Here is a 13,003-nt window from a genome sequence, read left to right on the forward strand (position 1 = left end):
CGCCGGGTGGCTAAAGCACAACAAGTTGGCACAGTAGGGGGCACAGGTGGTGCATCAGCCAGTCGTCTCAGTCAGTCGACCCGTGGCATCTGGGTCTGCGCCGTGACCTCCTGCCAGCGGGCGTTCGACACTTCACGTGGCCTCAAGGTGCACATGGCCTGGCACAAGCGTCGTGGTGACGTCACCGCCACTTAGTGGCGAATGGCGGTTGTTGTTGTTGATAGTGATGATGATGGGGTGATGATGATGTTGGTGATGGTGACGATGGTGCTGATGGTGAATCGCAGGGATGAGGAGGCGTGGTGACGTGAGCGCGCACTGCAGGCAAAGGAGCGGACACACGAACCTGCGATTTGAACTGCACCGGCAACATTGCTCACGCACGCCAACCTGAACCTCACCCTCCCCGCTCACCCTACCCCTCCATGCTCACCTCTCCCTTCCCTCAATTTTCAGCTCACCCTCCCCTCACCCTCACCTAACCTCACCCTCCGTTCCACCTTCCCCTCACTTCACCCTCTCCTCACCATCCCGCTTCTCCACCGTTGATTGGGTTACATGTTATACTAATAGGGGTTTTTCCCCTTTTTTTCTGGCAACAAAACTGACACCTTTTGCAAGGAATCATGCTTACATTAACCACAATACTTGCAGTCAAATGCAAACACAAAACAATACTCTGATAATTTATGCATTGTCTTTGAAACTGATTGGTCCACACCAGAGACAGCTTTCTTTGGAGCCTAGTCTCATGGTGTTCGACAATGCATACATTATCAGAGTATTATTTTTTGTTTGCATTTGACTGCAAGTATTGTGGTTAATGTAAGCATGATTCCTTGCAAAAGATGTCAGTTTTGTTGCCAGAAAAAAAGGGGAAAAACCCCTATTAGTATATTTTGGTACTGGCAAAGGAGGTCCCATGATGGGTTACATGTTGTTTATGCCATTTATTGTGAAAATTCCGTCACAGTTCCTATGATCACTGTTTCATTGCTTTCTTGGCTTTATTTTGGTGATTTCGAAAAGTATATTGGTTTAGCCATGTTTGTGTTGTTGTAGTACAGAGTTAGACTGATGGCCTTAATCTAAGTTGTCTTGTGGTTGTTGTTGTTGTTTGACTTGCATCCCACTGGGATTTTTGCACACAGCGTTGGTGTACGGTGATTTTTTCTGCAATATTTTGCAGTCTTTTCTTGTATTTCTGTTTGCACTCAGTCACATATAGTCACTTTAAGATGTTTTTGTTTATTTTTTTTGGTTTTTTGTTTGTTGCGGTTGCACCCGATTCAAGAGCCGAATGGCTCACAGGGCTATACCTAATAAATGAACTTGAACTTGAATCTAACCTCACCCTCCGTTCCACCTTCCCCTCACTTCACCCTCTCCTCACCATCCCCCTCTCCACCGTTTATTGGGTTTCTATCTCTCTTCATCCTCAGGATGCACGACTCAGATCCACGATCTTCAATGATTCATTAAAATTATCCACCCACATCGCAGGGTAGAGAGGCTGCAAGAATCTCTGCCGAACCTCGTGGATCACCTCCATGGAGTCGGCGCAGTAAAACGCCAGGAGCCCCCCCTCCCAGTGCAGGTGAAGCCCGATTCTGCGGGGGGAGGGGGCCCCCCTCACCGACAGTGCAGTACGCACTTCTTCATGAACCACTGAGAAGCTGTCATAATATTTTTCTAAACACCAGGATGCGTCGCTCTCTCCCAGCAGCTGTGCAGCATGATCCCCTTTCCGTGGGATCGTCCCGTACGCGACTCCAACCCGCCACCGCCACGCGTCCCCCACGTCCACCTCCCAGTAGTGGTGGCCCGACGAGAAGCTCTCACAGCACAGGGCTTGTGCAAAGCGATTAAACTGGTGTGGGTGATCGGGGCGATCCTGGGAGGCACGGGTCCGCGTCATCGTCCTGAGATCCGAGGAGATCTGGAGTTGGTTATGAGCTGAGTTTGTGTCCAGAGTCGGTGAGCGTCCATCTGTGACAACAGCGATCGCAACATCACTACAGAACACCATCATCACCATCATCCACCATCACCACCATCAACATTACCATCACCAACCATCATCTTCACCATCAATAATAACATCACAAACATCACCATAATCAAGCATCCTCACCATCAATATCAATGACAACATAAACATCACCATCACCACCATCATTAACACTATGAACGTCAACAACACTATCAGCAACATCACAACCATCATCACCACAGCTAGCACCATCACAAACAATCACCACCACCATCACTACCATCACAACTATCCCCATCACAACCATCTTCATCACTATCACCAACACGACCAGCATCATCATAACCATCACAACTACCCCCATTACCACCATCTTCATCACTATCGCCAACATCACCAACACGACCATCATCATTATAACCATTACAACGACCATCAAAACCATCATGACCACCATCACTACCATGACCACCATCACCAATATCATCAGTACTATCATCAGCGCCATCAGCAAATCCATCACCGCCTATATTATCACCAATGTCACCATCATTACCATCACCACGACCAATCACTGCCATCACCACGACCAACACCATCACCAAACCCATTACCATTCTCATCACTCACATTATCACTAACATCAGCATCATTACCATCATCCTCATCACGACCACTATAACCATCATTATGACCAGAAAACCAGCATCAGGAACTCATTTGAGGATGAAACTGCTGAGCAGAGGCCCAGGACTAGATCAGATATCACCCGCCACGGATGTTATCCATGGCGGGTAATCAAACCCAGGTAACTGGGTTTACAGTGCAGTGTGCTAACCACTATGCCACCGCTCCCCCCATGCACAAATGCACAGACACATTCACAGGCACACACTCCATCTCAACATCACAATTACCTCTGACTCGTAATGCTGATTATTTACCCAAGAACACCACACTGAGTTTCATGGCTCTTCAGTAGGGTCCTGGAATGGGATGTGAACAAAGACTAAGATTCCCCTTGTAGACTTCACAGAATATTGGGACAAGTGCTGTCCGTGAGAGTCTATGAAGGCTGGCTTGGCACACGAGGTGGGTGGCAAGCACCACGCCCGACCACCTTTGTCTCGCTAGTGGCGATTTTGTTTACACACCGCATCAGGTTCCAGGATGTAAACAAAGACATCCCACATGTAGCCTTTACAGACTGTTGGGGCAAATGACCACCGTTGAAGGCTGGCACGACACACGAAGGGGTTGGTGGCCTGCACAACGCCTGGCCGCCTTTGTCTCCCTAGTGGTGATGTTTATAAAACTCCAGGTAATTATTTGAGGCTAAGTCGACCTCGTGCACACACACGGGGATCATTTATTGTCAAGATGGCCCCATCACCCATGATTCACACTGAAGAACTCACACAAGCGTCTGACTGCAGGTGTCTCAAGGACTTTAAGCGAGACAATGTCCTCTTGGCTGGGAGCTGAGGGTGGAGCTGCTGTAACCCTCCCTGTCCTGTGAAAGCAGAACAGACATGGCCACTGTGTCACATAGAGCATCGTCACTCACAGCTCCATCACAGACACTCTTCACTTGTGGGATCGTCACAGCTCCATCACACAGGCACTCATCAAACAAAGCGTCATCACTCATCTCACAATTACAGCATCACACAGAATTACTATTACCACACACAGCATCATCACCACACAGCATCACCACACAGCATTACTATTACCACACATAGCATCATCACACACAGCATCACCACACACAGCATCCCCACACACAGCATCCACACACTCAGCCAGTGTCTCACTGTCTGCGCCCCACACTCAGCCCCATGTTGTCATGTGTCGAGTCGTGAGTGAAAGTCGTCTTTTACCTGCGCGTCTCCTCCAGGTGCCCCTGTGGGAGAGAGAGATGCGTTACTGTGATTCTACCTCCAATCCCTTGTGATCAGTGGAGTTTCCACTGTAACACAGGGGAATATAAACCCCAGAGTCTTGGCTTATGACCCTATGATCACAATACTGACTTACGGGGAAAATGTTTCAGAGTGAGACCGCTTGATAGTCAACTAAAAACTATTATTTTTATTTCTCCAGGTAAGGCTCGCTGAGCTATGTAGCTCTTTTTCAGAAGCGACCTGGCCACAAATGATAGCTAAACGAAGTGGTTCATCTCGTGGAAATTTAACGCAGCCCAATACTATAAACGCACGTTTTCAAATGTGGAGTGAAAAACTAGAGGACCTGGAGAAAAATCCATGTGACCATGGAGGGAGACATGAAATCTCGGAATATATAAGGAAGTCAGGTTGGGGATGAAATCCACGACCTCCGGTATACCAGGCGAGGTAGTTAACATCTCGCCGCCCCCATGAGGACCAACACTGAATTGCAGGGCAAATATTTCAGAGTGAGACCGGTTGATATTGATCTGTGTTGAGAGTAACTTAGGACTGGTAATTGCTGGTGTTACAAATGCACATGGTGCAGGTCTTGTAGAAGTGATGTTCAAGACACAATAATATCATTAATAAGTGTATGAGACCGTATTTATTTGAGCATCACTAATACGAACAATGAAGTTAGCGCATCCAAGTGGAGGTACACAAAGTAACAAGCAGAAATGAAATCTGGTCGTGAGCAGGCGCTGGTGGATTGTTGCATCGCGGCACCATGAGATGTGGCAACGGCTTGGGGAGGCCTCCCTCAATAAGTGGATAGATTATTCATAATATAGGTTTTTGGGTCAGATCGCGTTTTTTATAAATGTGTAGTAACCCTCCACCACCCGACATGGCCAAACAGTAAAAAATGTGTCACGTTTTTCAAAGGACATATAATTCACTTCTTTAGCCCACCGGTGTGCTGTAGAGAGAATCAACAGCATTTTAAAACTTGAGTAGTACGACGTTTCGCTGATAATTACAATCAGCTTCATCAGGCGAGAATGGTGAAGCTCTCCTGTTGCTTCCGGTCTTAAATAGAGCAGCATCAGGGTGACGTCATCATTTAATTCAATTCAATCTGGTGCAGTGATTCGAGGCAAAGAGGGGGAGGGTATTGTAATTATATAGATTGGTAATCATTCAATTGTTATTCATTGGTGTTTGTTTCCCTTAGTCCGGGTTTTGCAAAAGCAAAACATTAAAGTAAGATTTGGTACAGTGCACAAAATTCAAAAACTAGTATCTGGCATTAAAGACGAATTGCCGAAATTATCGACAGAAGGTGTATATCGGATTAATTGTTTATGTGACAGATGCTATATTAGACAGACGGGACGTAACATCAGTGTATGATTGAAAGAACACCAAAGAAACATTACATTATCTCAAACACAACTGATGGCAGTGGCAGAGCATGCTTGTCAACAAGGACACTTAATTGATTTTGATAACGTTGAAGTATTGTGTAAAACTAATTATTACTGGCAAGACTAATTAGAAAATCCATTGAAATTGAGAGAAACAGAAATAACTTAAATCGCTCTGACAGCTACAGGCTTAGTGCGGCCTGGAAGCGTATTATTAAATAAATACAATTTCAATTCCTTATAAGGAAGCAACAGGAGAGCTTCACCATTCTTGCCCGATGAAGCTGATTGTAATAATCAGCGAAACGTCGTACTACTCAAATTTTTAAATGCTGTTGATTCTCTCTACAGCCCACTGGTGGGCTAAAGAAGTGAATTATTTTGTCCTTTGAAAAACGTGACACATTTTTTACTGTTTGGCCGTGTCGGGTGGTGGAGGGTTACGACACATTTATAAATAATGCGATCTGACCCAAAAACCTATATTATGAATATTGGTCGCGAAAGCCTACGTGTTAAATGGATAGAGTATGGCTGATGACAATCATGAATACCGTGTACATTGTTGTTGTATGGTTGATTTAAAAGTGAAATTCCATTAACATTTGGTTTATATTCACAATGAAATCAATTTAATGGAAATCTGTTAAAGGACGGGAGAGATAATTAATTCAACTGAGAAAATATGAGCTGGGCTTCCACATGGCAGCTACTGGAGCTGCGATGCGAGTCCATGAGTGGAGCTGTGTTCTCAAGCCCAGTGGATGCGAACTCTCATTCAGGAGCCTCCCTCTGCTGCTGCTGGTGAGAGGGCTCTGTGCCAATGGCAACACCGGAGACTCATCACTCACCTGCAGGAACGCGAGCGAGTCCCTCTCCTGCGCTAGGGCCTGCAGGCGAGTGACTGCTGCCTGGAGCTTGCTGATCTCGCGCTGGCAGTGAGCGATCTTCTTATCGATCTGGGACAGCTGCTCGCGCCCTTTCTGCTCCGCTTGCTCTAAAGCCGCCTTCTCCTCCACATCCAACGCTGCTCTCGCGCGGGTGAATCTGACCGAGATTGAGGCCTTTTCATCTGTCATGGATCCCTGCAAAGATAAATAAATGTCACCTCTGGTCTTTTGTGAAATGACATTCAGGTCGGTTTGACTCGAGTGCAACTCTAAGGTGTCCAGACAGTGATGCGAGTCTGCAGCACTGAGGCCTCCTTCTTCCTCTGCCTCTGATAACGCCACTTTGCCTTTTCACTACAACACAATTCGCCATAACTGGCGGGGGCTGTGAGGCAATGAAATCATCAAATACCATCATGAGTACATTTAGCATCCATGCCATTATCATTGTGCAAGGTTATCAGGACGATGCTTTGTTTACCTTTGCATGAAGCGAAGGGAAATCTGTAAAGAGCCTTAATGAAATGGGAAGTTAGGCCAATTCCTCCTTAAATTAATATTTTGAATGTGAGAGAAAACCACATGTACGGCTGAAGAGAGGGGATCATGAAACCACTTGCTATACTGCCAACTGGCCACCCCAAAGCTTGAGTAATGTCAGTAAGATGGTGTACAACAGTCTGTGTGTGATCACCAACTCTGCCACCAGAGTATTGGATAAGAGGTATGTACCACCTCATCTGACCAATATAGTTAACAGTCGTTGATGTGGTAAGTTGTATGGAGATATGGGAATGTGGAATTTCCACCACTGCTTCAGTTTCTCAGTGGAGATGAAAACCACCTCTTTGCTCGTCATGATTATTAAGGCGCATTGACCGCTTTGTCTTTAGTCTCACGATGTGTTTAGAGCCAATGGAAGTCCGCGTGAATGAATGGAGTTCTCCTCCATCACAAACCCTACTCAGGGTGGAGTCACGGGGTCACAGAGTCCGGCCCAGACGTGGTACCTGCACGTCCCTACGATCGGCCTCCATCCGCCTCACGGACTCCTCCGCCTCCTTCTTTTTCTCCTCCACAGCCCGCGTCTCCTCTCCCACTTGTTTCTGTGAGAGACGTCACCAGGAGAGACTCCACTTACTCCATGAGCGTCCCCTCTGACCCCCGCTCCACAGTGATGGGGGCAGTAGCCCCGGAGGAGCAAGCGCAGAAGGGAACTGATTTTTCGAAGAGCTCAAACGTGCGCATGGCTACCAAAATAGTGGGTGGGGCTACTTGAGCAGTGGGGGGCGGGAGGGCTACCTAAGTTGTTGGTGGAGCTGCCTCAGCAGTGGGCAGAGCTACCTGCGTAGTGGGTGGAGCTACATGCGTATTGGGTGGGGCTACCTGAGGAGTGGGTGGAGCTACATGCGTATTGGGTGGGGCTACCTGAGGAATGGGTGGAGCTACATGCGTAGTGGGTGGGGCTACCTGCGTAGTGGATTGGTCTAGCCTGCGTGGTGGGTGGGGCTGCGTGAGTAGTGAGCGGTGCTGAGTAGTGGGTGGAGCTACCTAAGCAGTGGGTGGGGATACCTGAGCATTGGGAAGGGCTACCTGAGTAGTGGGCGGGGCTACTGGAGTAGTGGGTGGGGCTACCCGAATAATGAGCAGGTGACCCAAGTAGTGGGTGGGGCTTCCTGAGTAGTGGGTGGGGCTACCTGAGCAGTGGGTGGAGCTACCTGAGTAGTGGGAAGGGCTACCTCAGTAGTGGGCGGGGCTACCTGAGTAGTGGGTGGGGCTACCTGAGTAGTGGGCGAAGCTACCTGAGCAGTGGGTGGAGCTACCTAAGTATTAGGTGTGGCTACTGGAGCTATCTGGGCAGTGGGCGGGGCTACCTAAGTAGTGGGTGGAGCTACCTGAGTAGTGGGTGGAGCTGCCTCAGCAGTGGGCAGGGCTACTGGAGTAGTGGGCGGGGCTACCTGAGTAATGAGCGGTTTTCAGAGTGGTGGGCGGGGCTACTCGAGAGGTGGTTGGGGCTACGTAAGTAGTGGGCGGGCCTATCCGAGTTGTGAACGGGGCTATCTGAGTAGTGGGTGGACAGGGCACCATAGTGGTGAGATGTTATCTGCCTTGCCTGCTAAACAGGAGGTCGTGGGTTCGAACCGGACCCTGATGCCTGTGTAGTGTAGTAGAACGACACTACTGTATTGGCTCGGTATGGGGGCTGTCGGCAGGTGTCACGGGGGTCGTGTCGGTTCGTGACACTCTTGCGTGAACCAGATAAAGGCGGGCCAGGGGCCCCAGCGGAGTCACATGGTTAGGGTTCGGGCCTTCACGAAGGATCGGGAAGGGGGGCGGGGCCTGGGGCGGAGCCAGCCATGCCGGAGTGGTTATAAGCGGGGTGTGGATGGAGAGCTGTGCTATTCTGGGCTGTTCTGTGATGTTCTTCTGGGTCATCTCTGGGATGAAGCTCTCCGGTCTCCGCTAGTGGACCAGGCAGCGTGTGGGGCTGACCTGGTCCAGTGATGTAGTATCCCCGTGGGTTGGTTAAGTTAGGAAAGGTGGCTACCACCTTAAGTCGTTATGTTAAGTGTTAATTGTTATGTTACCTAATAAATATAATTGCCTCCAAAGTTCCAGTGTGCGCCTGAATTTAACCCACTACACCTGTATACAGTCGACCCTTCCACATCGCGGGATTTTGGGGCGCAGGCCCCCCGTGATCTGAAAAAAACGCTTAAAATGTTTTGGTCTCCTTGGTCCCCTTGGCGAGCGAAGCGGTACAAAAAGATACGAGAAAGGCGAGATACAAAGATCACTGCAAGATCACTGCGAGATATCAAGTGAGCGGCTGCCGTAAACATGCTTGGTGTCCTCTAAACCAGCGCATAGAACCGCAGTTCTTTTCGCAAACTAACTTTAAAAAAAATGTAACTTAAAAAAATGGTGTATATTTATGGTCTGTGTGTCCCGCGCGTGACGTCACTCCAAATGAGGCAAACCCCCCTCATTAATATTCATGAACAGGTGGGGTCCTCTACATGGACTCCCCCCGCCTCATTAATAATCGTGAAAGGGTGACGCCACTCCACATGTCGCACCCCTCATTAATAATCATGAGCTGAACAATTTTTCTATTGAATATTTCAGATTAACTGCAATATACACCCGTCCTTGGAGGGACAAACAAGCTAGTTGAAATATTAAATACATTAATATTATACAGTACTGTACATATAATTTATGCATTTGAGTTACTAAACTTTTTGTGTGTCGTCTGCGGCTTCCGCGTGTCGTCTGCGGCTTTCGCAAAACTCCCAAAAACTCCCCAAAAAATGCCCATTTCATTTATTATGCCGACCCCGTGATATATCAAAACCGCAATGGGGAAAGTCGCGATGCAGAAGGGTCGACTGTACTATGAATCTACCCTTCAAACACTCGTTTGAAAAATAAATTGACGGGCATGCAAAATATTAAATCCATTTTAAAATTAGTCTGAGCCACTCGCTGTGGTTTCGTTATTAGATGTTGCTGTTGAGAGCCAATGACAGAGTTCATCAGCTGATGCTGCGGTATCGTGGGTACTATGCGGTGACGGTGATAACCTCCTCCTCACCTTTCGTTTGTCATGCTCCACCTTCAGAGTGACGAGCTCGTGCCCTCGATGATCCACAGTGACGGTGCAATCCCTGCAGACGAGGCGTCCGTCGTTAACGCAGTAGAAGCGGTACTCGTCTCCGTGCTCCGCGCACCGTCGATTCTCCAGGTTCACACCGGGCGACACCAGGACGTGGTCACTAAACTTTGCCAACTGCCTGTGGGGCGCGACGTGGGTCATACAGAACGACGTCTCACACTTGAGGCAAGTCTTCACTGCGGGCTTCCTGCAATGGTCGCAGCAAACAGCAGAAGCAGCAGCATCGGCAGCCACGGGCTCAGCCACTCGCAGCTGCTCGATGAGGTTGGTGAGCGTCACGCTCTTGTTCAGCTTGGGCCTCCGAGGGAAGGTCACTCGGCACTGTGGGCAGGAGAAGAACTCGGCCGCATTCCAGGCGTCCTCCACGCACTTGAGGCAGAACGAGTGGCCGCAGCTGAGCGTGCAGGGGCAGTGGAAGGCGTCCAGGCAGATGGGGCAGGTCAACTCCCCTGGAGCCTCGCTATCACTGGGAGCGGCACTCGCCATGGCCCCGTGGCTTCACCCAGAGACGGGCGCTTGATGGAGCTCAGGCAGTCACTGTCTGTAGATCAGGCAGTATCTGACTGTCGCTCAGGCAGTTGCTAAATGTAGTTCAGGCAGTCGCTGGCTGTAGCTCAGGCAGTCTCTGTCTGTATTTCAGGCAGTCGCTGGCTGTGTCTGAGACGCTAAACAAGGAACAAGCCACGTTAATAGGTGACAAGTAGGAAGTCATTCAGTTTGATTTGCATATCACGAGACGTGCCCTGTAATGTGTTGACGTGTGAGAGAGTGCAGACTTCTTCACTCCAGAGGTGGCTTAAAAAATAAGACTCGGATCACCTCGACTCAAATCGGCATCCTGACCTCTACTCACCTCATCACAACTCACCTCACCTCACCACAGCTCATCACAACTGAACTCCACTCATCACAATTCACGGCACCTCATCTCACCTCACCTCAAGTCACCTCAACTCACCCCAACTCACCTCAGCTCGTCTCAACTGAACTGGCAGGGGAACGCTGCTAGTAAATTCGTTGCTCCCTGCCGCTAAACTCCACGAGATTGTTGTTATCTTCGTCTTTCAGTCTGTTTGTTTAGTTTTAAGTTTAACACTTTAAACTACTTCATGAAAATTATTTGTACCTGTCTCAAAGTCGCGTTCCACTTGTAGAGCTGTGAGGCACCGGTGGGAGTTGCCGTGTTTAACTCGGTCACGGGGCTGTGGCTCAGGGTCCAATTTGTGGAGCCACAAACCACCGGGCGAGGCCCTTTGCTAAACCCGGCACCGTTACAAGCTCATGTGGGCGGGGGGCAGGCGCCCCAGGGGTAGTGCGGCTGTAACACATCAACATCAGCGCGTGAAAAAAATACAAAATAAGACCTTTTTTGCCGGTATAAATTTTGACAAAATAATGATAGGTTTTACCCTTACTGGCAATAAAACAGGAGTTGTGTTCGGATGTTCAAACACCAAATAAATTGTGGTTAATGCAGACTTTATTCCTTGTAACAGGCATCAATTTTGTGTTTCAACTTATTAGCACCTCATAGGACCTCCCTTTCTAGTATTAAAATATAAGAATAAGTTTTACCCTTTCTGCCAATGAAACAGGAGTTTGTTAAGATGTTAAAACACCAAACAGAAACTTTAGCAAGGAATAATGTCTGCATTAACCACACAGTGATTGTGGTGAATATGCAAACAAACATGCTCTGAAAATTTATAGGCATTGTATCTTAAACTGATATGTCTACACCAGAGACAGCAGCCTTCTTTATGGCCTTGTCTCACCACTAGTGTTAGTAGACCAGAGAACAACGCCTAAAGGCGAACAGTCCAAAGACAATGCACGGATCAAAGCATTTATACTTCTGGGTGAGCATGCAAACAAACATGGCTCTGTTAATATATGATGCATTGGCCTACACCAGAGACAGGGCATTTTAAGTCCGGGGTGAGCAGCTACAAAATGCGACCAGAATCGCTATTGCAGCCATGCAAATTATGAGGGTCGCTCTTTTTTATATACGTGGGAGAGAGAGAAAGGAGTTAGGATCCATTTTCCTTGCCGTGCAATTCCCACGAAAAATTTGTTACAGGGCAGCAGCGCGGATTGTTCAACGCTACTTTAATGGCGACATAAAGGATTTTTTTTGGATTAGGAATACAAATGACGTCACGCGATTTTTGACACCCCCCCCCCCCCTTCGTCACACGGCGTCACAAAAAGTCAGACCCCCCTTCAAATATGACGTCACAAAACTCTGCTCCCCCCCCCACAACACCATATTTCTATTTTGAAAATAAAAGATGCTTCAAATCGCTTTAAACTATTGTCATTGTAGGGCGTATTTAATGTGGCGCTGCATTTTGATGTTGTAGAGGAAAACATGTATTAAAAAGCCTATTTAATTAAGTAGAATGTGTTGTCTATATTTATTTAAAGTTGCGCATTTTTACGTGACATCACATTTCTCAACCCCCCCCCCTCGTCACACATCGTCACAAATGTCTGACCCCCCCCCCCCCTAGGTGCGTGAGGTCATTCATGGACGGCCCCTTAACAAGATTTGGAATTGACTAACTATGCCTCTATTCGTCATGCACAATTGAAACAATTTGCTCAAGAACACGAACCAACTGTGGCGGATAATCATTTCTTGACAACCAAGTGCAACCTTGATTTGAAGCTTTCGTGACTGTAGGAATCCACACTCTTTGATTATTTACCGAAAGAGCCAAATGCAACCAATTCTTCAAAACTCTCGGCAACAGTAACAGCGCACGTTTACGTAACCCCGTAAGTCCACTGGCTTAACACGGCGACGCCACAGCGCGGCGACCATTCGCACAACAACCCTGACGAGTGCTCCACTCCCGGGTGACGAGGCAACGTGGCAGAAGCTCAGTTTGGTGCATAAATTCACTCTCGAGGTCGCGTGCAGACTCGGGATCCCCCCCAGGATACAACGGTGGTGCAGCACTCCCAGGATTCAACGCAGCATCAACCTCAACCTTGGCTCGCACTCACAACGGCGCCCTTTAATGGATCCACGCAGCCGCAGCCTCGTGACTTGGTTGGTTGCTCTCAACAGCGCTCTGAGCGACTCCACTCAGCCGCAGTCTGGGTCACTG

General features: G+C 48.3%; 1 protein-coding gene across 1 annotated transcript; it reads right to left on the reverse strand.

Moving 5' to 3' along the window:
• Positions 1 to 1,438: 1,438 nt before the first annotated feature.
• LOC133339078 (E3 ubiquitin/ISG15 ligase TRIM25-like) lies at positions 1,439 to 10,518 on the reverse strand. Its single transcript, XM_061547198.1, has 6 exons — positions 9,804 to 10,518; positions 7,216 to 7,311; positions 6,167 to 6,400; positions 3,877 to 3,899; positions 3,412 to 3,506; positions 1,439 to 1,989 (listed from the first exon to the last, which is right to left on the reverse strand). The coding sequence occupies exons 1-6, from the start codon at positions 10,368 to 10,370 to the stop codon at positions 1,439 to 1,441; spliced, it is 1,566 nt and encodes a 521-aa protein (XP_061403182.1). The 5' UTR covers positions 10,371 to 10,518.
• Positions 10,519 to 13,003: the final 2,485 nt, after the last annotated feature.

Source organism: Lethenteron reissneri, unplaced genomic scaffold (genome assembly GCF_015708825.2).
Source record: "Lethenteron reissneri isolate LAM-NWPU_2019-01 unplaced genomic scaffold, ASM1570882v1 scaffold_1640, whole genome shotgun sequence".
In the NCBI taxonomy this organism is placed as follows: domain Eukaryota; kingdom Metazoa; phylum Chordata; class Hyperoartia; order Petromyzontiformes; family Petromyzontidae; genus Lethenteron; species Lethenteron reissneri.

What these genes read in the sequence shown, in the direction of transcription:
- LOC133339078 (XM_061547198.1), bottom strand. Translation starts at nt 10,370, where the DNA reads ATGGCGAGTGCCGCTCCCAGTGATAGCGAGGCTCCAGGGGAGTTGACC. An exon ending in TGGAGCATGACAAACGAAAG is followed by an intron (nt 7,312 to 9,803) that starts GTGAGGAGGAGG and finishes CGTCTCTCACAG; the next exon opens with AAACAAGTGGGAGAGGAGAC. An exon ending in CACCTGGAGGAGACGCGCAG is followed by an intron (nt 3,507 to 3,876) that starts GTAAAAGACGAC and finishes CTGCTTTCACAG; the next exon opens with GACAGGGAGGGTTACAGCAG.